General features: G+C 38.3%; 2 protein-coding genes across 2 annotated transcripts; one reads left to right on the forward strand and one right to left on the reverse strand.

Annotated features, from left to right (window-relative positions):
* Window positions 1-530: 530 nt before the first annotated feature.
* LOC138600483 (high affinity immunoglobulin gamma Fc receptor I-like) lies at window positions 531-3,795 on the reverse strand. The gene is made up of 6 exons (XM_069671901.1): window positions 3,723-3,795; window positions 3,334-3,597; window positions 2,864-3,186; window positions 2,520-2,564; window positions 682-756; window positions 531-569 (listed from the first exon to the last, which is right to left on the reverse strand). The coding sequence occupies exons 1-6, from the start codon at window positions 3,793-3,795 to the stop codon at window positions 531-533; spliced, it is 819 nt and encodes a 272-aa protein (XP_069528002.1).
* A 2,868-nt stretch (window positions 3,796-6,663) lies between these two features.
* Window positions 6,664-15,543, forward strand: LOC138600484 (butyrophilin-like protein 1). The gene is made up of 7 exons (XM_069671902.1): window positions 6,664-7,082; window positions 9,098-9,177; window positions 9,508-9,636; window positions 13,428-13,769; window positions 14,036-14,323; window positions 14,410-14,580; window positions 14,942-15,543. The coding sequence occupies exons 1-7, from the start codon at window positions 6,664-6,666 to the stop codon at window positions 15,541-15,543; spliced, it is 2,031 nt and encodes a 676-aa protein (XP_069528003.1).
* Window positions 15,544-16,244: the final 701 nt, after the last annotated feature.

The raw sequence follows: 16,244 nt of genomic DNA on the forward strand, positions 1-16,244 counted from the left end.
AAGTGAAAGTACATGAAGGTAAATAAGAACAAACAGAAGTCTTACCTGTGGTGGACTGAAGAATAGATGGACCTCTCTTCCAATACACTGGGCTTCGTTCCTGCTCGGGACTTGTTCGGCTCTGTATGTGAAACAAACAAACTCTCATCCACGATGTTTAAAAAATTACTGTTGGACTTTCTTGAGTTTGATGATCAATTAAATAACATTAAATTAGTAGAGTAGGTGATTAAGATTATCAGATTAATGAAAGTGTTTCAGTAATGTAGTTCTTATATTTTAGTAGCTCCAAATTCAACACCTGCCAAATCTGATTTGAAAATCACTTTGATGAATTGGTGAACAAAATGTAAACAGTATTTCTCTAGCAATACTACACAGTAATACTACTACAGTAATAAAACAATACTTGTTATAGTCTTATATTGAAAGGAAGTTAATACTGCCTCACAGTGAAATAAGATTAAATATTAACTTAACTAATAATAACTTACCTTTGTTTCCCTTTGGAAATTGAACAACAGCATACGTCACATCGTCTGCCTCAACTGCATTGTCACCACCTGACACTGAAACATAACAGCCAGAAAACAGACAGTTCCCCACGTGTCTTACATTTTCATTCTCACGCTTATTTATTATTATTAACGTCAAAGTCATTAAAGTCATTAAATCATGTACCTTTATCCTTTCTTTGCTTTTTGACAACAGCATACGTTGCATGTTGGGGATCACCATCGCTGTCCTCTCCTGAGACTGAAACATTCACAAACAGACATATTCTGTCGTGCTGCATTTTATGACAAAAACACAATTCTAGATGTAAAATATTCCCCAACGCAGCATTGATACAGCAAATGTCCGGCAGACAGGGGCTAACACTTTTGCATTTATATCTTTCGATCTAAAATCTACAACAACAACTGTAGAGGTTTTAATTAGAACTTGGTAAGTTCCAATAAAACAATTTCCCTTACCTCATATGTAAATTCTCTATGCCCCCAAATGCCCCAAGTATATCAGCAAAATTGTCACAATGAAAAACACATTGCTGAAATACTACAGATCATCATAACACATTAAAAGCAACAGAATCAGAAGGGTTGGAAATAAATATGAAAAGGAAGGAAATTGAAGTTTATTGCCACGGCAGCAGCCCTGTAAGGCTGTAATGGTTAACTATCAACATGCTATATTAATTAAAGCATTTAGCATGTACTTTTTGTAAGAAGTCTGAGCTGGTCCCATTCAGCCATGTGCCCCTCTCGGGACTCGTGTAAACTTCTCCTACTGCACTCCTGGCTGGTTATGATGCCCAGGACTGTCACAACGCCCAGGCAAGGGTGACTAGCTTCCCATCAGGTCTCCCTACTTTTCTTTGTGTGTCATCTGACGTATTTTACCTAAGAAATCCCCCAAGTTCCAAAGACATATCTCAGCTACAGTTGTCAAAACACAAGTCGATACATTGGTCAAGATGAGTTTAATACTTATATGCTGACTCCCAAGGTGACTTCCAAGTTTGCATGTAAGCAGATAAACACTGGGCCTAATTCACCAACAGATTGCGTGGCTTTTGCTGCTGCTGAACCTGTGCAAATGAGACATAAAGACTCCACCTAATTTTTAAAGCGAATACAAAAGGTTAAATGTACCTCAAAGTGTGATGCTGAGCACTGGTGGTGGGCAAATTTTGCCCCTTTCTATGCAAATGAGCCTCAGTGGAAATTCACAAACAGCAGCGCTAACGGCACTGTGCAGTTAGAGCGAAAGAATCACCGTGTGCAGAGAGCTGGTAACTGCAGTGCAGTATTATGAGGTTACTCTCAGTTTCCACTGATCATGACAACAATTTAACCTTCATGTAAACACAATGTCAACATTGGGAGATCAACTGGTTCGGGCTGTCTGAGGCTCAACCCTGGCATACCAAGCGCCACATGAGGGCCGGGATTATGATATTTGGATGAGCTGCTATTGTGGGCAAGCTCAAGAAATGAAGTCAGTGAAAGTAGTAATACACCTGTCAATCTGGACTTTACAATAAACTGTTCCCTCCCTGCTCATCATCATTCTGTGGCTAGAGATGAGATCCATCAGTGTGGAGTCTCTTTTAGTCTCCCTGTTTCTTCCCCTCCTAACCTGTCCTCCTGTTTCCCTGTCTGTTTAATCCTCCCAGTCTGTCGGAGCATTCTGTTCGCCTTGTGATAACCTTATGGCCAAGATTACACAGTTTGCTCCTAGTTTCTTTCTAATGTATCTGTTGCCTTTTCCCCTGTGCTTCAGATCCAGCTACATGCAGCGTCTGTCCTCCACCTTACTCAGCTAACTCATCCTCTGGTTAAGAAAGATTCTGGAACCTTAGACAGCGACGCATCACTTCCTGCTCAGCTCCACGATCAGCTCACTCCCCCCCCCCCCCCCCCCCCGGATCTACTCAATTTGCACTTTCAACTGTATGCTTTCAACTGTCAACATATTTCTGCATTTTAGGTTGATACATGGTTGTTTTTTCTGACCTGTATGATCTTCATGTGGTTTGGAACCTGGTGCTGATTTTCCACCTGAAAAACAGACAAAAGCTGGATGAAGCAAGAGGGAAAAAAATCATATCAACAGAACAAAAGAAGCGAAACTTTAGTGCAGTTGTTTAAAATAAATCATTAATGAGGGGCAGAAGGAGAAGAAATAACAACTCTAACCGATCTGTTGTCTGTATTCAACACTGTCTACAAGAAGTTACATTTCTATACAACAAATCTGCAACAGAAATAAGGGTTGATTGCATTGCTCTACCTCTTTGTTTCCTGCATAGAAATAGTCCCATCACCAACAGCAGCAGAATCACTACTAAAAGACTGACAACAATCCACAGTAGAGGACGATAAGAGGAATGCCTGTGGGAGGGATGAATCTTCTTGAAGGATTCATTCCTTTGTTTTAAAACAGCCAGCCAACTCTCTGGTGATTCTCCAGCTCCAGAGAAGCTGCACTTGTAGAGCCCTTCATCAGACTCGGAAACCTTTTGGATGGTCATTTTGCTTTCATAGGTGGTCACGAGATGAACACCACCTTTGTAGAAATCAGCAATGTGTTTTGACTGAGTTTCCTTATTTCTACAACGAAGAGTCACATCGTGTCCCTCGACCACAGGACGGACAGGAACTTCCAGGATCACAGAACCACCTGAAAAATGGGATACAAACCTCAGAACTGTGACGGGTCAGTTAATGCTGCCTAAATAACAGTGTTTCTTTCTGTTCATATTTGAATACATTGCATGTAAGATCTTTTGCAACACATCCATTTAAGAGTCTTGAATTTAAAACATACCAGTGACAGAGATGTTGATGGTACTACTTGTTTTTCCTTCTGCATCTTCACACCAGTACGCTCCACTGTGTTTTTCCCTTGCAGGATAAATGGTGCAGTTTGGTGCAGATGAGTTGTAGTTGTTAGAAATTGTTGGATTTTCTTTGTTGAGCTTTTGCATCACTCTCCATTCAGTCCGGCCACTGAACTCCTCACAACTTAAGTAGACAGTGTCATATTCAAAAAACTGCAGTTTGTCTGGAGTGATGCGAGGAAAAGCTTCATCTGAGATTCACAGAGAGAGAAAGCAGTGACATGAAGAAATGTTACAATGTTCACAACTTACAAAACCAAAGAAACATTTAAAAGTATAGCATCACATTAAGTTATTATAAAGTTCTTTGACTAACTTGCAGAGCAGCAGGTGAACATGATTATGGTGCTCAGTGTGTGCTCACAGTATCTGTTCTGTTTTGTGCACATCGCATGATTACAGACTTCAGATCAATTTATTCTTGGTCCTTTCACATTTTAAATGGTAGAACCTTTTTAACAGACTAAGTACAGACTAAGAGTGAAACATACCAGCATTTTGAGCAGAGTAACAGTGGTTATTCTGTGGCGCCAGCAGGACCAAGGTCACTGGAGAGACAAATGAAGATAACTGTAGCTATCATGTGCTAACTAAAGAGAATGATCAGTAATAAAGAGGTGAGAAGAGACGGTACTCACAGAGTCTGACGTAGAGACATGTGTAGTCCATGATGTATTGCTGCTGACTGTTGCAGTGTAACATCTAAATAAACAGACGTCAGTCAGAACTTCCTCTTCCTGTGTGAACTATTTCTGATCTTTATGCAATAGAAGGTTTGACCACGTATGGCTGGATATATCTGTGATGCAGAATGCAATGTTGTATGGTGAACCAAATAACACCTCAAGTGTGCGTGCTTAGCTTCATGATGTATCTAAAAATTATTGTTTGTTACGGCCTCTCTAGCATGAGAGAAAAAAAAACAAGGCATAACGTCGGCACTGCAATGTAACAGGACGCCACACAAATTAACATTTAACTCACAAGCTTTATTTACCAGAAAAGTGTTCTGAATATAAAGAAGTAACTAAGGGAAAACATAAGGAGCTGGAGACCCCGGCCAAAATGAACAACAATAAGAAGACGCTGGGCTAGCCACACAACGGACCGTTGATCCCAGCACCTCCCCCTAAAACATCAAACAGGAAAAGCTAACCTGAAACTCGAGACGAATCACTGCTTTTCCAAAACAGTTTCAAAACACCATTTCAGAATGATTCATGTTATCATTTTCAGATCTTACAGAGCCATGGGTTGACAAGGTTTCCAATCAAAAACGACTTGTGGTTAGGGAACTGTTAGAAGGGGGGTCAGGGATAGGGTGAAGGCTTGATACTTGAAACTATCACCAGAATGGGTTCTAACAAGACTAGGTCAAAACCTCGTATGTGGCTGACCGCATCAGGTCAATGTGAGCTGTTGTGGGCAACGTGTTCCAAGGACTGTCCTCATGAGGCTGATGACAACGTGTTTGAAAGCAGGTGCGCGCTGCGGACGTAGGTGAGGACAACGGACGAGCAGCGGAGGAGCAGCCCCGCCTACTCCCCGAACAAAGTATCCAGAGCCGTATAGACAGAGTCACGTCAATATGCTCCGTGATCCGCCATTGCGATGTCGCAACTCTCTCTCTGTACCGGTGTGAAAGTACTGTGACTCACTCAGTCAGTTAGTCACATACAGACCCATGTGTAGGGCTGGCCCCGGCGGTCAGCCAAAAATATAAAGAGAGGGTTTCTTTAACCCAAAACTTTACAAATTGAGCCTGTGATTTTTGTATGTATTGATCTCTGTATGGATGTCAGTACGTTTGTTAATCCTCTGAGGACTTTTTTTTCTTGATTATCTGAAAGTAGCTCTACTCTGCCCTCTGCAGTCATTCAGACACTTTCACTTTTGATAAAGACAAAGATATATATCCAAAAATTTAAAAAAAATTACTTCCTTTTTTTCCTGATTCAATCAGTCTCCGGTTATAAAATAAAGTGTGACAAGGCTACAAATACGTCAGAAGGCTCATATTCTATTTGACTGCATTTCAACAATCACGCAGCTATTGCCCAAAAGGTTGAGATGAACTTTTGAACTCTGATATGCTTTTCAGAAATGTGGCCTCCAGAACATCCGCAGTGGGTGTGGAACTGTCCTTTGATTGCACAAAGCGTTATATGTAGTACATGGATCAGGTAGCCAAACTATATCAGGTGATTGTGAAACACAAATCATTTTATTGTTGGACTTTGGCCCTGAATCTTTCTTCACTCTGAGGTGAGCTGACTTGTCGATGCACACAACAGGTGAGCTATTAGGAAATTAGACGTTTAACTTCAAAACCTTCATGATTGCCTACTCGGGAAATATATCGTCTCTCATTGCCATCATCAGTGGATGTATTTTTGAATTGTAAAGCTGTGTAGTATTTGTGAGAGTATTTGTGATTTTTTGTGAAGGGAAATATGTAACATAAATAATTCTTCTCAACATGGTCTCTTTCTTTAAAAAAGTATTTTTGTTTGTTCACAGAGTAATACTTTTCTCAACTCCAGCATGCCTCAAGCAACAGATGACCTATTGAACAGTGAGTACTTCAGTGTGTCACATTGTTCTGGACATTAATTTAGTAGTTGTTTCATGCTAACTGGTATAGGTAAGTCTTGTGCACTTATTTAATGTTAATTAACTTGCAGATAAAACATTTTTTCCTCGTAGGTGATGCCTCCTCATCAGGTGACCTTTCAGCTGAATTTAATCAAACCAGTATTTTTTCTGAATCCTGTGTTCCTATGGCCGTGATTTGTTCCTCTATTGGCCTGGTTCTTGCTTGTTTGGCAGCTGCTCTTCTTGTGTACAAATGTAAAAGTAAGTAATAACTCAGTGATGATTACCTTAAAACATATTTCACTGCATAAAATCATTCCTGTCTAACTTTTGACTACTTAAGTGTGTTATTCAGTTGAGTTTGGTTGTTTGTAGTTGTCAAGCTGAACACTACATGATGCATTTTACTCTCATTGTTAAATTAATCCAAAATATACAGTATTTGAAATAGTTTCTTATTTTGGTCTGAAATACTGTTATGGGAAAAATGTCACTGTAATTTATGGATATATTGTTTTCTGTTTAAGAACACTGTTTGGGTTTTTTAGCATTTTACAACATTATTTATTTTCTTCTTGAAAGGCGTTGAAATAGCTAAATTGCAGCTGAAAACCACACAGCTTAAAAATGAAGCACAGAAGAAGGATAAAGACCTCGATGACATGGTCACCACACTGAAGGAGGTGAAGTCTGAACATGATGACATGGTCACCAAATTGACGGAGGTGAAGACTGAACACGACATGGTCACCACACTGACGGAGGTGAAGACTGAACTGGAGGAGCAGAGAGATCATATTAAAGGTCAACTTGAAAAAACTGAGGCAGAGAGGGAGAGAAACAAGGAGAACCTTCAGTCAGTGGAGAAGGACATAACAGAGAGAGAACAGAATTTTGACAAACCAGAGGAATTACTAAGACAGAAGGAAGAGCTGTTACAGGCTCAGTGGAAATTGGACGAGAGAAAGAAAGTTTTTGAAAGAGAGATATTAAACAAAGAGAAACTGCTGGAGCCCATAGAGATTCAGTTTACTAATAAAAACAGGAACAAGGACTTTGTAGTTTACATGGATCAGCCGGAGTAAAAGAAAAGAAAACCTGAGAAAGAGAGGTTCACAAAGATCAGGTGGACTGAGAAAGTCTCCAAACATTTTCTTAGAGCACCAGGGCTTTATACATCAGATGATTTGAATAATGTTGTCTGTTGTGTACTGTTAATAATTGAAGTGTAACACAATATTATCCGTGTCTATCAGAGTTAGAGGGAGATTATCACTAGGTAGAGCTGAATGAGGGTGAGGACTACATCTATGATGAATATAATATGTTTAAGAATAAAAAAAAAACATCTTGGTGTGTGTTCTCACTTACTTTATGGTTTGGTTTATTTGTTTGGCATCTAAGTTTAGTAATGTCTGTACTTTTATTTGATATAAACTGTGAATTGTAAATCTGAAAAATCTAAATAAAATCAAATTTTTTATTTTCTGTGACAGTTTGTGTTTTTTTCCACCATAAGAAATGATATAATTATCATTATTGGATTCTCCTGTAAACAACATGACAGCTTACTACAACTTTACCTTTAACCTTGTCAAAGAGGCGACTGCCAATTTAAAAGAAACGCCATAGAAAATCTTTTTCAGTCTATGGAACCTTTACAAACAGAAGCTTCAAAGTATTTCACAGAAAAAAGAACAGTGAAAGGAATGATATATTCACATTAAGAAAATCTAAAGAAGTGGCCTTTTAAGATTTCCTGTTCAGAGACTGTTTGAGATTCTGTTCCAGATTCAAGGAGCAACAATGGCAATACAGTTTGTGTTCTTAAAAGCCTCTCTGCAAATGGAGTTTTTTCATGAAGTACAAGTTGAATACATGTGTACAGTATAAGCTGGTTACTGTTGACATTTTAGACATCAAAGTAAAATAGTTTTTGAAAAGTAAGGTGTTTTTTCTTTTGGTGAAAGTTTGTCTTTAAAACTAATGTATTGCACTGTTAACATCAAGAATCATCACCGCAACGATCCACACTGAAACGACAAACTGACAGCAAGAGAGAGGAGAACAGGTTTAAAGTTTGACTGTAGCAGGATGATTGGCTGATTAAGGTCGTGGCGAAATCTGGTTGGTTAAATACCTAAAAGAGAAACGCCCATGATATTGATATTGATGAATAATCAATCTATGAATGAAAAGATGAACTTCAACTTTCTTGAACTAACCCTGAGCTTCATTAACATTTTTCCAATGTATTGACCTTTTGAAAAACAAATAGCCAAGTCATTTAATAAAGGAAGAACAGTGAAAGAAGGAAAGAACATAAATGTTACAGTCACAAGTTACTGTTATAAAATCATGAAAATCTGACGAAAACAAGGTTTCAGGATACTTTATTAAAGGTTTGCTCTTCTGACACTTTAAAAGATGCTGTTCCACAAACAAGGAGCAACAACAGCAAGATGTTTTTGTTTTAAATCCCTCTCTGCAAAGTTTTCATGGTGATCAATTTAAAGAACAACTTGATGAAGCTGAGGCAGAAAGGGAGAGAAACAAGGAGCTTCAGTCAGTAGAGAAGATACAGAACAGATATTTGACAAACCAGAGGAAAACATTTGTGTAAGTTTGTCTGAATTACGACGAGTGAGCCTGTGACAGAATATAAGGCTGTAAAATGAAAAAGTCCAAAGGGGAAAAAAGTGATTTAGGATAGGTTTTTAAAAATGTTGCTTTTCTGAGACTTTGTGAGATGCTGTTCAAGTTTCAAGGAGCAAGGACACCAAAAACTTTTTGACAAAGGTTACAGCTCCTGTGCTGCTGCTCAGACTTGTCATCTAGGGATCAGGCATGCTTCTCAGAAATAGACACATCCGACATCAAAGCAAAGTCAGTGTTGAGAGAAAGGGCTGGCAGTGGAAGCTCTGCTGCTGCTGCAGTAGTAAAGCGGTCTATTTGGACACCATTACAATGATATTACAATGATGTTACTGTTAACCCATTGTTGTTATTGTTTTTTATGCAAGAGCCAGACAAAGCAAGTATAAATGCCATGCTGTTTTTGTGTTGTATCATTATCTCTGATCTTGTCTCTTCCAGGTTTACCCACTGTATCCAAAACATGACATATGGCTTCCAGTCTGGTTTTGCAGCTGTCATGGCTTTGTCCACTTGGCAAAGTAAGTCCAAGATGGTTTTGGCTAAATTAAAATATTCCTAAAAAAAGTAGTACTAAAGTACTGTGTGTCACTTTTTTTAATGTTTTAACTTAAACTAATAGTAAAAATAAATGTATTTCTAAAGCGCTTAGATCAAAGTGATTCATAGTATTAAACAAATGAAAATTACAAAAATATTTCAAACAATATAAAAGCATATGAAACACACTACAAGACAGGACATCAGAGAGATGTACAAACAACCTCAAGACTCATACACAACAGTAAACAAGTGGGTCTTTAGCTTTGCTTTAAATACCTCAACCTAACGTGCCTGGCTAATGTCTAGAGGTAGACTGTTCCATGATGTTGGTGCACAGAACCAAAATGTCAGCTCACTGAACGCCTTCTATTTGACCTTGGGGACACTCCAGTCCCCTGAGAGCGCAGGGCCCGCGCAGGCTCGTAAGAGTCCACAAGGTCAGACAAATACAATGCGTTTACTATTTTATAAGCTAGCAGCACCTTGAAGTCTGCTCTAACCTGGACAGGGAGCCAATGAAGAGAGGCCAGCACTGGAGTAGTATGATCATATTTACATGATCCGCTCAGAATACATAATAATTGTTAATAATGTGAACCATCTGCAGACCTCTGAGTAAAAACTTCCAAATGAGAGATTTTCTCTCTGAGATAAACATGCCAATGTGATTCTATGCATTGTTGTCAGAGGATGAAGTACAAACGGTTCTGGACATTAAATTAACTTTAAAATCTTTAATCTTTTAAAATGTGTTTAAAGGGACACATCTAAAGTTTAACTTTGTTAACTGACTGCGGTTGCGTTAACTTGTTACTTGATGAAAATCTATTAGCTCATGGTTTTATAGTTTAGCATTCCTTTTTACTTTAAAATGATTTCAGTGTACTGAGACTCTTTGTCATGTGTCCTGAAAAAGACTTTGCTAAAGACCTTCTTTATAACAAGCTTTTTATGATTCATGTCTGCTGCTTTTGGTTCTGTATTTTCTGATTTAATTTGTTGCTGATTCTCTCTACTTGTGTTCCTCCTCTCAAAAAATGAAAAGCAGACTAGTAGTAGTTTTTTTTCGGTCAGTAATTAAGAATATCTCCCTTACAAAAGACATTTTAGTCACATATAAATTACAAAGAAAGTACATTGAGGGATTAAATCAAAGATGGTAAAAGACTGAAGCTTGAATCAGCGGTGAACATTTTTGATGTGCAGTTTAAACCTACACCTATGAAAGGAAACTAATTCAAATCAACATGAAAAGCCGTAGGGTGGTAAATGGAAGTAATGTTTGACTCTATTTTATTGTGCCTGTTTATTATTAAGCAGTTAGTGCTGTTTACTGTAATGTAATAAAACAACCAACCGACAAACCAACAATGAAAACCTCACACCAGATCTTATCAGAATAAGATTCAGAGTCTGATTCATGGCCTAGAAAGATTACAGGTAGAATGAATGTTCTTGGTGTCTTGGTGCTTAACGACAAACATACAAGCAGTAAAGCGGCAGTACTACTGGCAAGACGCTGAAATACAACAAACAACATGTTCATGAGGGGAGAAGGAAAGCAACATAAAAACCAGTTGGTTATAGTTAAAGCAAAGTTATTTATTTACAAAAGAGAGAGGGGCAAAAAGTGCACCTGAAAGGGCCTGTGGGTGCCCATCAAACCAATAACACACACACACACTCAAAAGAGATGGGACACACACATACAGGGCGGTGGCTGTAACACAACAAAAGCATGAAAAAATATACAAATATGTTCGATTTATTTAATTTAAAAGTAATGTAAGAGCTGTAGAGTGTGCGCTTGGTTGTACATGAATAATGTTTATTGCACTGTGTTGTATTTAGTTTTGTACAATATTTTGTGTTCTTAAATGTTTTCCTGTATTTGTGGGAAACGTTCAGTTACAGATTCCAAGTGACACAGAGGACTTCTGTGTTTCAGAGTTTAAGTGTCCACTGATATTTCAAAGCAAAAACCAGTTTTTCAATAACTGTGATGTATATTTTTTTATTTAACTAGTTAAGAAATGAAACTGGATTTTCATGTACATGCATGTCAGTTTTTCACATATAAGTTCTGCAAGAGAACACACCTCTGTTATCATTTATAGCCACGCTCAAAGTACAAACCATTTCATTTGAGGACTTTGACTGTGCAGCATACTGAAGGTGAGACGCACACAAACAGGTATGTGAGACTATCATTATTTGAATTGTTTAATTTTGACCATGCTCAGTAACGTTTATTATTATATTTTTATAAATACATATATAGTAAGACAGCAGGTCTTCCTTTACAACTGACCGAATCTTAGACTCTCATGCCCTCACTACATCGTGGACTGAAAGTCCATTCAGACAGCATTCATGTCTTTAGAGGACATTAGAGAGGACAATACCGAGTGGACCTGAAATTTAAATCAGGACTGGTGGCCAATTTGAGGTGGATTTTGCCACTTGAACAACCGCTTTTCCTTGTTCTTTGTTGTCAGCTTAGTTTGTAATTTGACTGTCTGAAAATGGATTAAGTTCAAAACATATTGTAATTTAGACAGAAGGAAACATGTTAAAACTAACATGTCGGGATGTTTGAGACACAGCATACAAGCTATCAGGAGAGCAGGACCCTGTAAAGGCTCATTAAATGGGCCTACCCATTGTAGTTGAAACAATCACAATTCTTAGGGCCCGATCAGACTGAAGGCGTTTTAGCAGCTGGGGGCTTTTTTGTCATTGTTTTCAGTGACAGAGAAGCTTTTTGCGCGCTGCTTTTGCGTTGCAGAGCGTCTCACGTTTTTCCACTCTGTGCGCCTCGAGTTTTTGAGGAAACACTCTGAGCACCTCGAGTTGAAAAAACTTAAAAGAACTTAAACTTAAAACTTCAACTCAAAGCAGAAAAGCGCCTTCTGTCATGGGCGTTTTTTCTCATTGTCCAATCGGATGACAGGAGAGGCGGGCCTTCTGTCAGTTTACAATATAACGGTTAGGTTAATGACAGCTAATGATTAGGTGGTTGCCTTAACAACAGTAGAAAAAAAGGTGCAGCGAGATGCTCTTTTTTTAACCGTACGCGTCAACAAAAAAGGCAGTGCGGTGCGCCTCGTGTTTTACAGCCTGCAAAATGCCCTCTGTCTGATCAGGACCTTAAACAGTTCTTGTTTGCCATGTAACTGCACACAACTATTAGTGTTATTAAGAAAACTTAAAAAAGTGTATATAACTGTAATACCAACTGTATAAAACAATTATGTGTGTATGTATCTTTAAAATGCTTTTTTTTTTTCAAAGATTATTATTATTTTTGCCTTTGTTAGAGAGGACAGCTGAAGAGAGACAGGAAATGTGGGGACAAGTGGGGAATGACATGCACCAAATGGTTACAGACCGGGAGTCACACCTACAATCAGTGTGTCGAGGACTGTAGCCTCTGTATGTGGGGCGAGTGCTCCGCCATCTGAGCTAAGCCAGCGCCCCATCATTTGTATTTTTTACTAATACATAATATACATAAAATAACAGAATACATAAAACTACATATTCTCTGCTAAAACAGATCCCCTCCCTAACAAATATGAAAGATCTTTTAAAGTTTCCTCTTCAAAAAAAGATTGATGTATAATTCCTCTATAATAATCATGTGTTTGATTCTTCAGCACTCCAGGATGGTTCACATGAAGGATGTTTCCCAACAAACTGTTGTCTTCCTTCTCCTAACATACTGTTGTGGAGGTAAGACTCGCGCTCACATTGGTAACACTCTTGTTGTCTTTTGTTTAACAACTTCTTTGTTTAACTGACATATTAACACATATCAGGTAACCATGGGGATTCTGGGTCAATATTAAGCATCTGTTTATTGTAATACTATTTCTATGTATCTGCTTTGTGATGTCATTATTCTCCTGATTAAAAGAGCACTCAATGAATATTAATCAATTTAGTAATAATACATGTATATCCTTGTTCAATTGCATTCTTACTGCACATCAACCACAGCTGACTTGGTTTCTTGTAGATTGGGGAAGGTCAAAATGTGTCAGGATTTCAAAGGAAGCTAAATACAAACTACAATCTCAAATAAAATAACCAAATGAACTTTTTTTTTTTTGTACATCTAAAATTGTACAGACACATGTTAAACCATCCACATATTTTGTTTACAATAAATATTATATAAATATATATTTTTAAAGAGCAAACATTTTGTATGACTTTTTTCCAGGTCGGATGCAGGAGATCTCTTCACCTCATCAAGTCATGGTAATGGTCGGGGATGACGTTGTTTTGCCATGTCAGCTTGATCCTCCCATCGATGCTGTTTCCATGACAGTGGAGTGGGGGAGACCTGACCTGAACCCCAGATTTGTCTATGTGTGGCACGACGGCAAGGAACTTTCGGTTGACCAAAACGAGGCCTACAAGCAAAGAGCATCACTGTCCGTCAGTAAACTGAAGCGTGGAGACCTTTCACTGACGCTAACCAAAGTGACGATCTCTGATAACGGGATATACAGATGCTACATTCCAAAACAGAACAAACAATACTTTGTTGAGCTGCTTGTTGGTAAGTTCATGGACTTATCAATCACACACACACACACACACACACACACACACACACACACAGAGTGTTTCGCTGTCATGCTCGAGACATTTTTCTGTGTATTTAAAAAGTCCATTTAGAGACAGGCATTGCAAATTTGCCTCGGATGCAGGTGCTGTGGTACATGTAGATACAAGCAGCAAAATGGACCTTCTGCTCTACCTGCTCAGGTAACTGAGGAAAAGGAATGGATAAATCATTTGCTTAACATGTCTCTCTATCATCAGGTGCTGTCCCTTCACCTGGCCGCAGCATAGCAGGCATACATAAAGCCAGCAGTGGAGTGATGTTAGACTGTGAGTCTGAAGGCTGGTATCCAGAGCCTGAGGTGTTGTGGCTGGACGGTGAGGGAAACCATCTCTCTGCTGGACGTACAGAGACAGTCAGAGGTCCTGATGACCTCTATACTGTCAGCAGCAGACTGACTGTGGAGGAGAGACACAGCAGCAGCTTCACCTGTAGAGTCCAACAGAAGAACATCAACCAGACCAGAGAGACACACCTCTATGTTTCAGGTACAAAGGATTTTAAGAATAACAAACTTCCTGTCCATGAAACACACACAGAGTCAGTTCAGTTTTGCTCTCTCTTCTCTTGTTAGATGATTTCTTCGTGGTCCCGTCTGGTTGTACTTCTTCTATCGCCTTCAGCGTGTTGTTTGCCTTCATGTTTACTGTTGCAGCTGTCTTCTCTGCATGGATTTGGAGAAAAAACAGAACCGGTAAGCAAGAAATAAATGTGACTTTTGATGAGGGGAGATCACATCTCTTCAGCTTAATATTTAGAAATTTAAAACAGGAACATTTTGACAAACAGTAAAAAGATGTTAAACCAACTTCCGTTGATCAATATTGAAAATTCTTGTTACATATTACAAACGTACCACTCAGGTAAAAGATGAAAGCTCGCTTCATGTTAACAGTTCTTTTAAAAAAAACTTCCTCAATCAAATGAGAAGAAGAATTTTGTAATTCAATGTTTCTTATGAGTGAAGTAAAGTTAAGATTATATTTGTAGTGCTTCAAATGAACTAATATTTTTACTTTACCCACAAAAACATTTTTGTTCTCTGTTTGTTATGTTTTATACCTTTTATCTCTAAACGGTACGATATGGCTGCTCTTTTTTTACAGAAAGGAAGATGTACCACAACAATAAAAATGAAGACAGAGAAGCAGCAGAGAGCAGAGAGAGGCTCATGACAAAGAACAAGGAAATGGAGGATCTGGAAAAGAAAAAAGAAAAACTTAAAGAGTTAAAGAAAAAAGAAAAACTTAGAGAGGAGTTACAGCGAAAAGAGGAAGAACAGAAAGATATGACGCAGGTTATTGAGACACTGAAGGGACTGATACAGGAACAGGAGAAACACAAACAGCTGCTTACCCTCCAGATGAAGGAGGCACAGAGACTGGGGGAGGAGCATGACAAGAAGATTAAAGAGGTGGAAAAAGAGGTGAACGAGAAGGAGGGAGATAAAACAGCTAACAAAGCACAGGGATACTTAAGACTTAAAGAACTCTTTCAGGAGGCCATGTACAAGCAGGAGGACAAGAAGAAAGAACATCAACAACTGCAATACAACGCAGACAAACTAATAAAGAAGGCAATGGATGATGTTAACAGAATTACAGAGAGGAAGAACAGAGTAGAGGAACACATGGAGCGAATCAAGAAACAACTGGAAGAGACGGAGAAGAGAGAGAGGAGACCTGAGCCAACAGATCCTTTAACATGAGATCATTTAATATACACAACATGTACAGTGTTACATACAGGTGACTTTGATGTGATGCATGTGTATAAATATATCTAATAACCCGTACAGCTGTGTGACTTTGTGTTTCTGTTTCTTACATTTAGACCAAACTTTGATTTGTTTTGCATGTTTTCTTTTGAATACTGAATATGTTGAATATTGAATATTGATGCACTTGCCTGCTTTTCATCAGAAGTTTTCATTGGTTACATTCCTCTATTATATTGCTGATTGTAGGTCTGTGCTGTTGACCTGTTGAGACCAATCATCTGTGTCTGTATTCATTAACTTTGTTTCATACTTTCTGTTCAAAATCATGTCACAGTTTGACCATGAGAAATATGCAAAAAAAATAAATGGGACAAAATATTTTGGTACCCAGAACAGCAGCCCGGTTTCATATATACTCACATTAATGTAAATGAAATGTTAAGTCTCCTTTAAGTGTGTGCTTAAATGCTGCACATGAATTCAAATCAAGTATAAATTACTATCTGACCTTTAAAGCATCAAAATGCTCTGAAACACAAAAACGATCCAGCTTGAGCAAAAAAGAAAACTAGAAAACGTCCTGATTTGTTGTTGGTTGAGTCGCCGCTAAAAGTTTCTGTGATAAAAACAGAAACAAATCCATCTCAGCGTTCATGTTCTATCTAGTTATAAAATCATTTAAATCAAGA

The sequence above is a fragment of the Semicossyphus pulcher genome, unplaced genomic scaffold (assembly GCF_022749685.1).
Source record: "Semicossyphus pulcher isolate SPU_LCO1_2020_fin unplaced genomic scaffold, fSemPul1.0.p SCAF_21, whole genome shotgun sequence".
Taxonomy (NCBI): domain Eukaryota; kingdom Metazoa; phylum Chordata; class Actinopteri; order Labriformes; family Labridae; genus Semicossyphus; species Semicossyphus pulcher.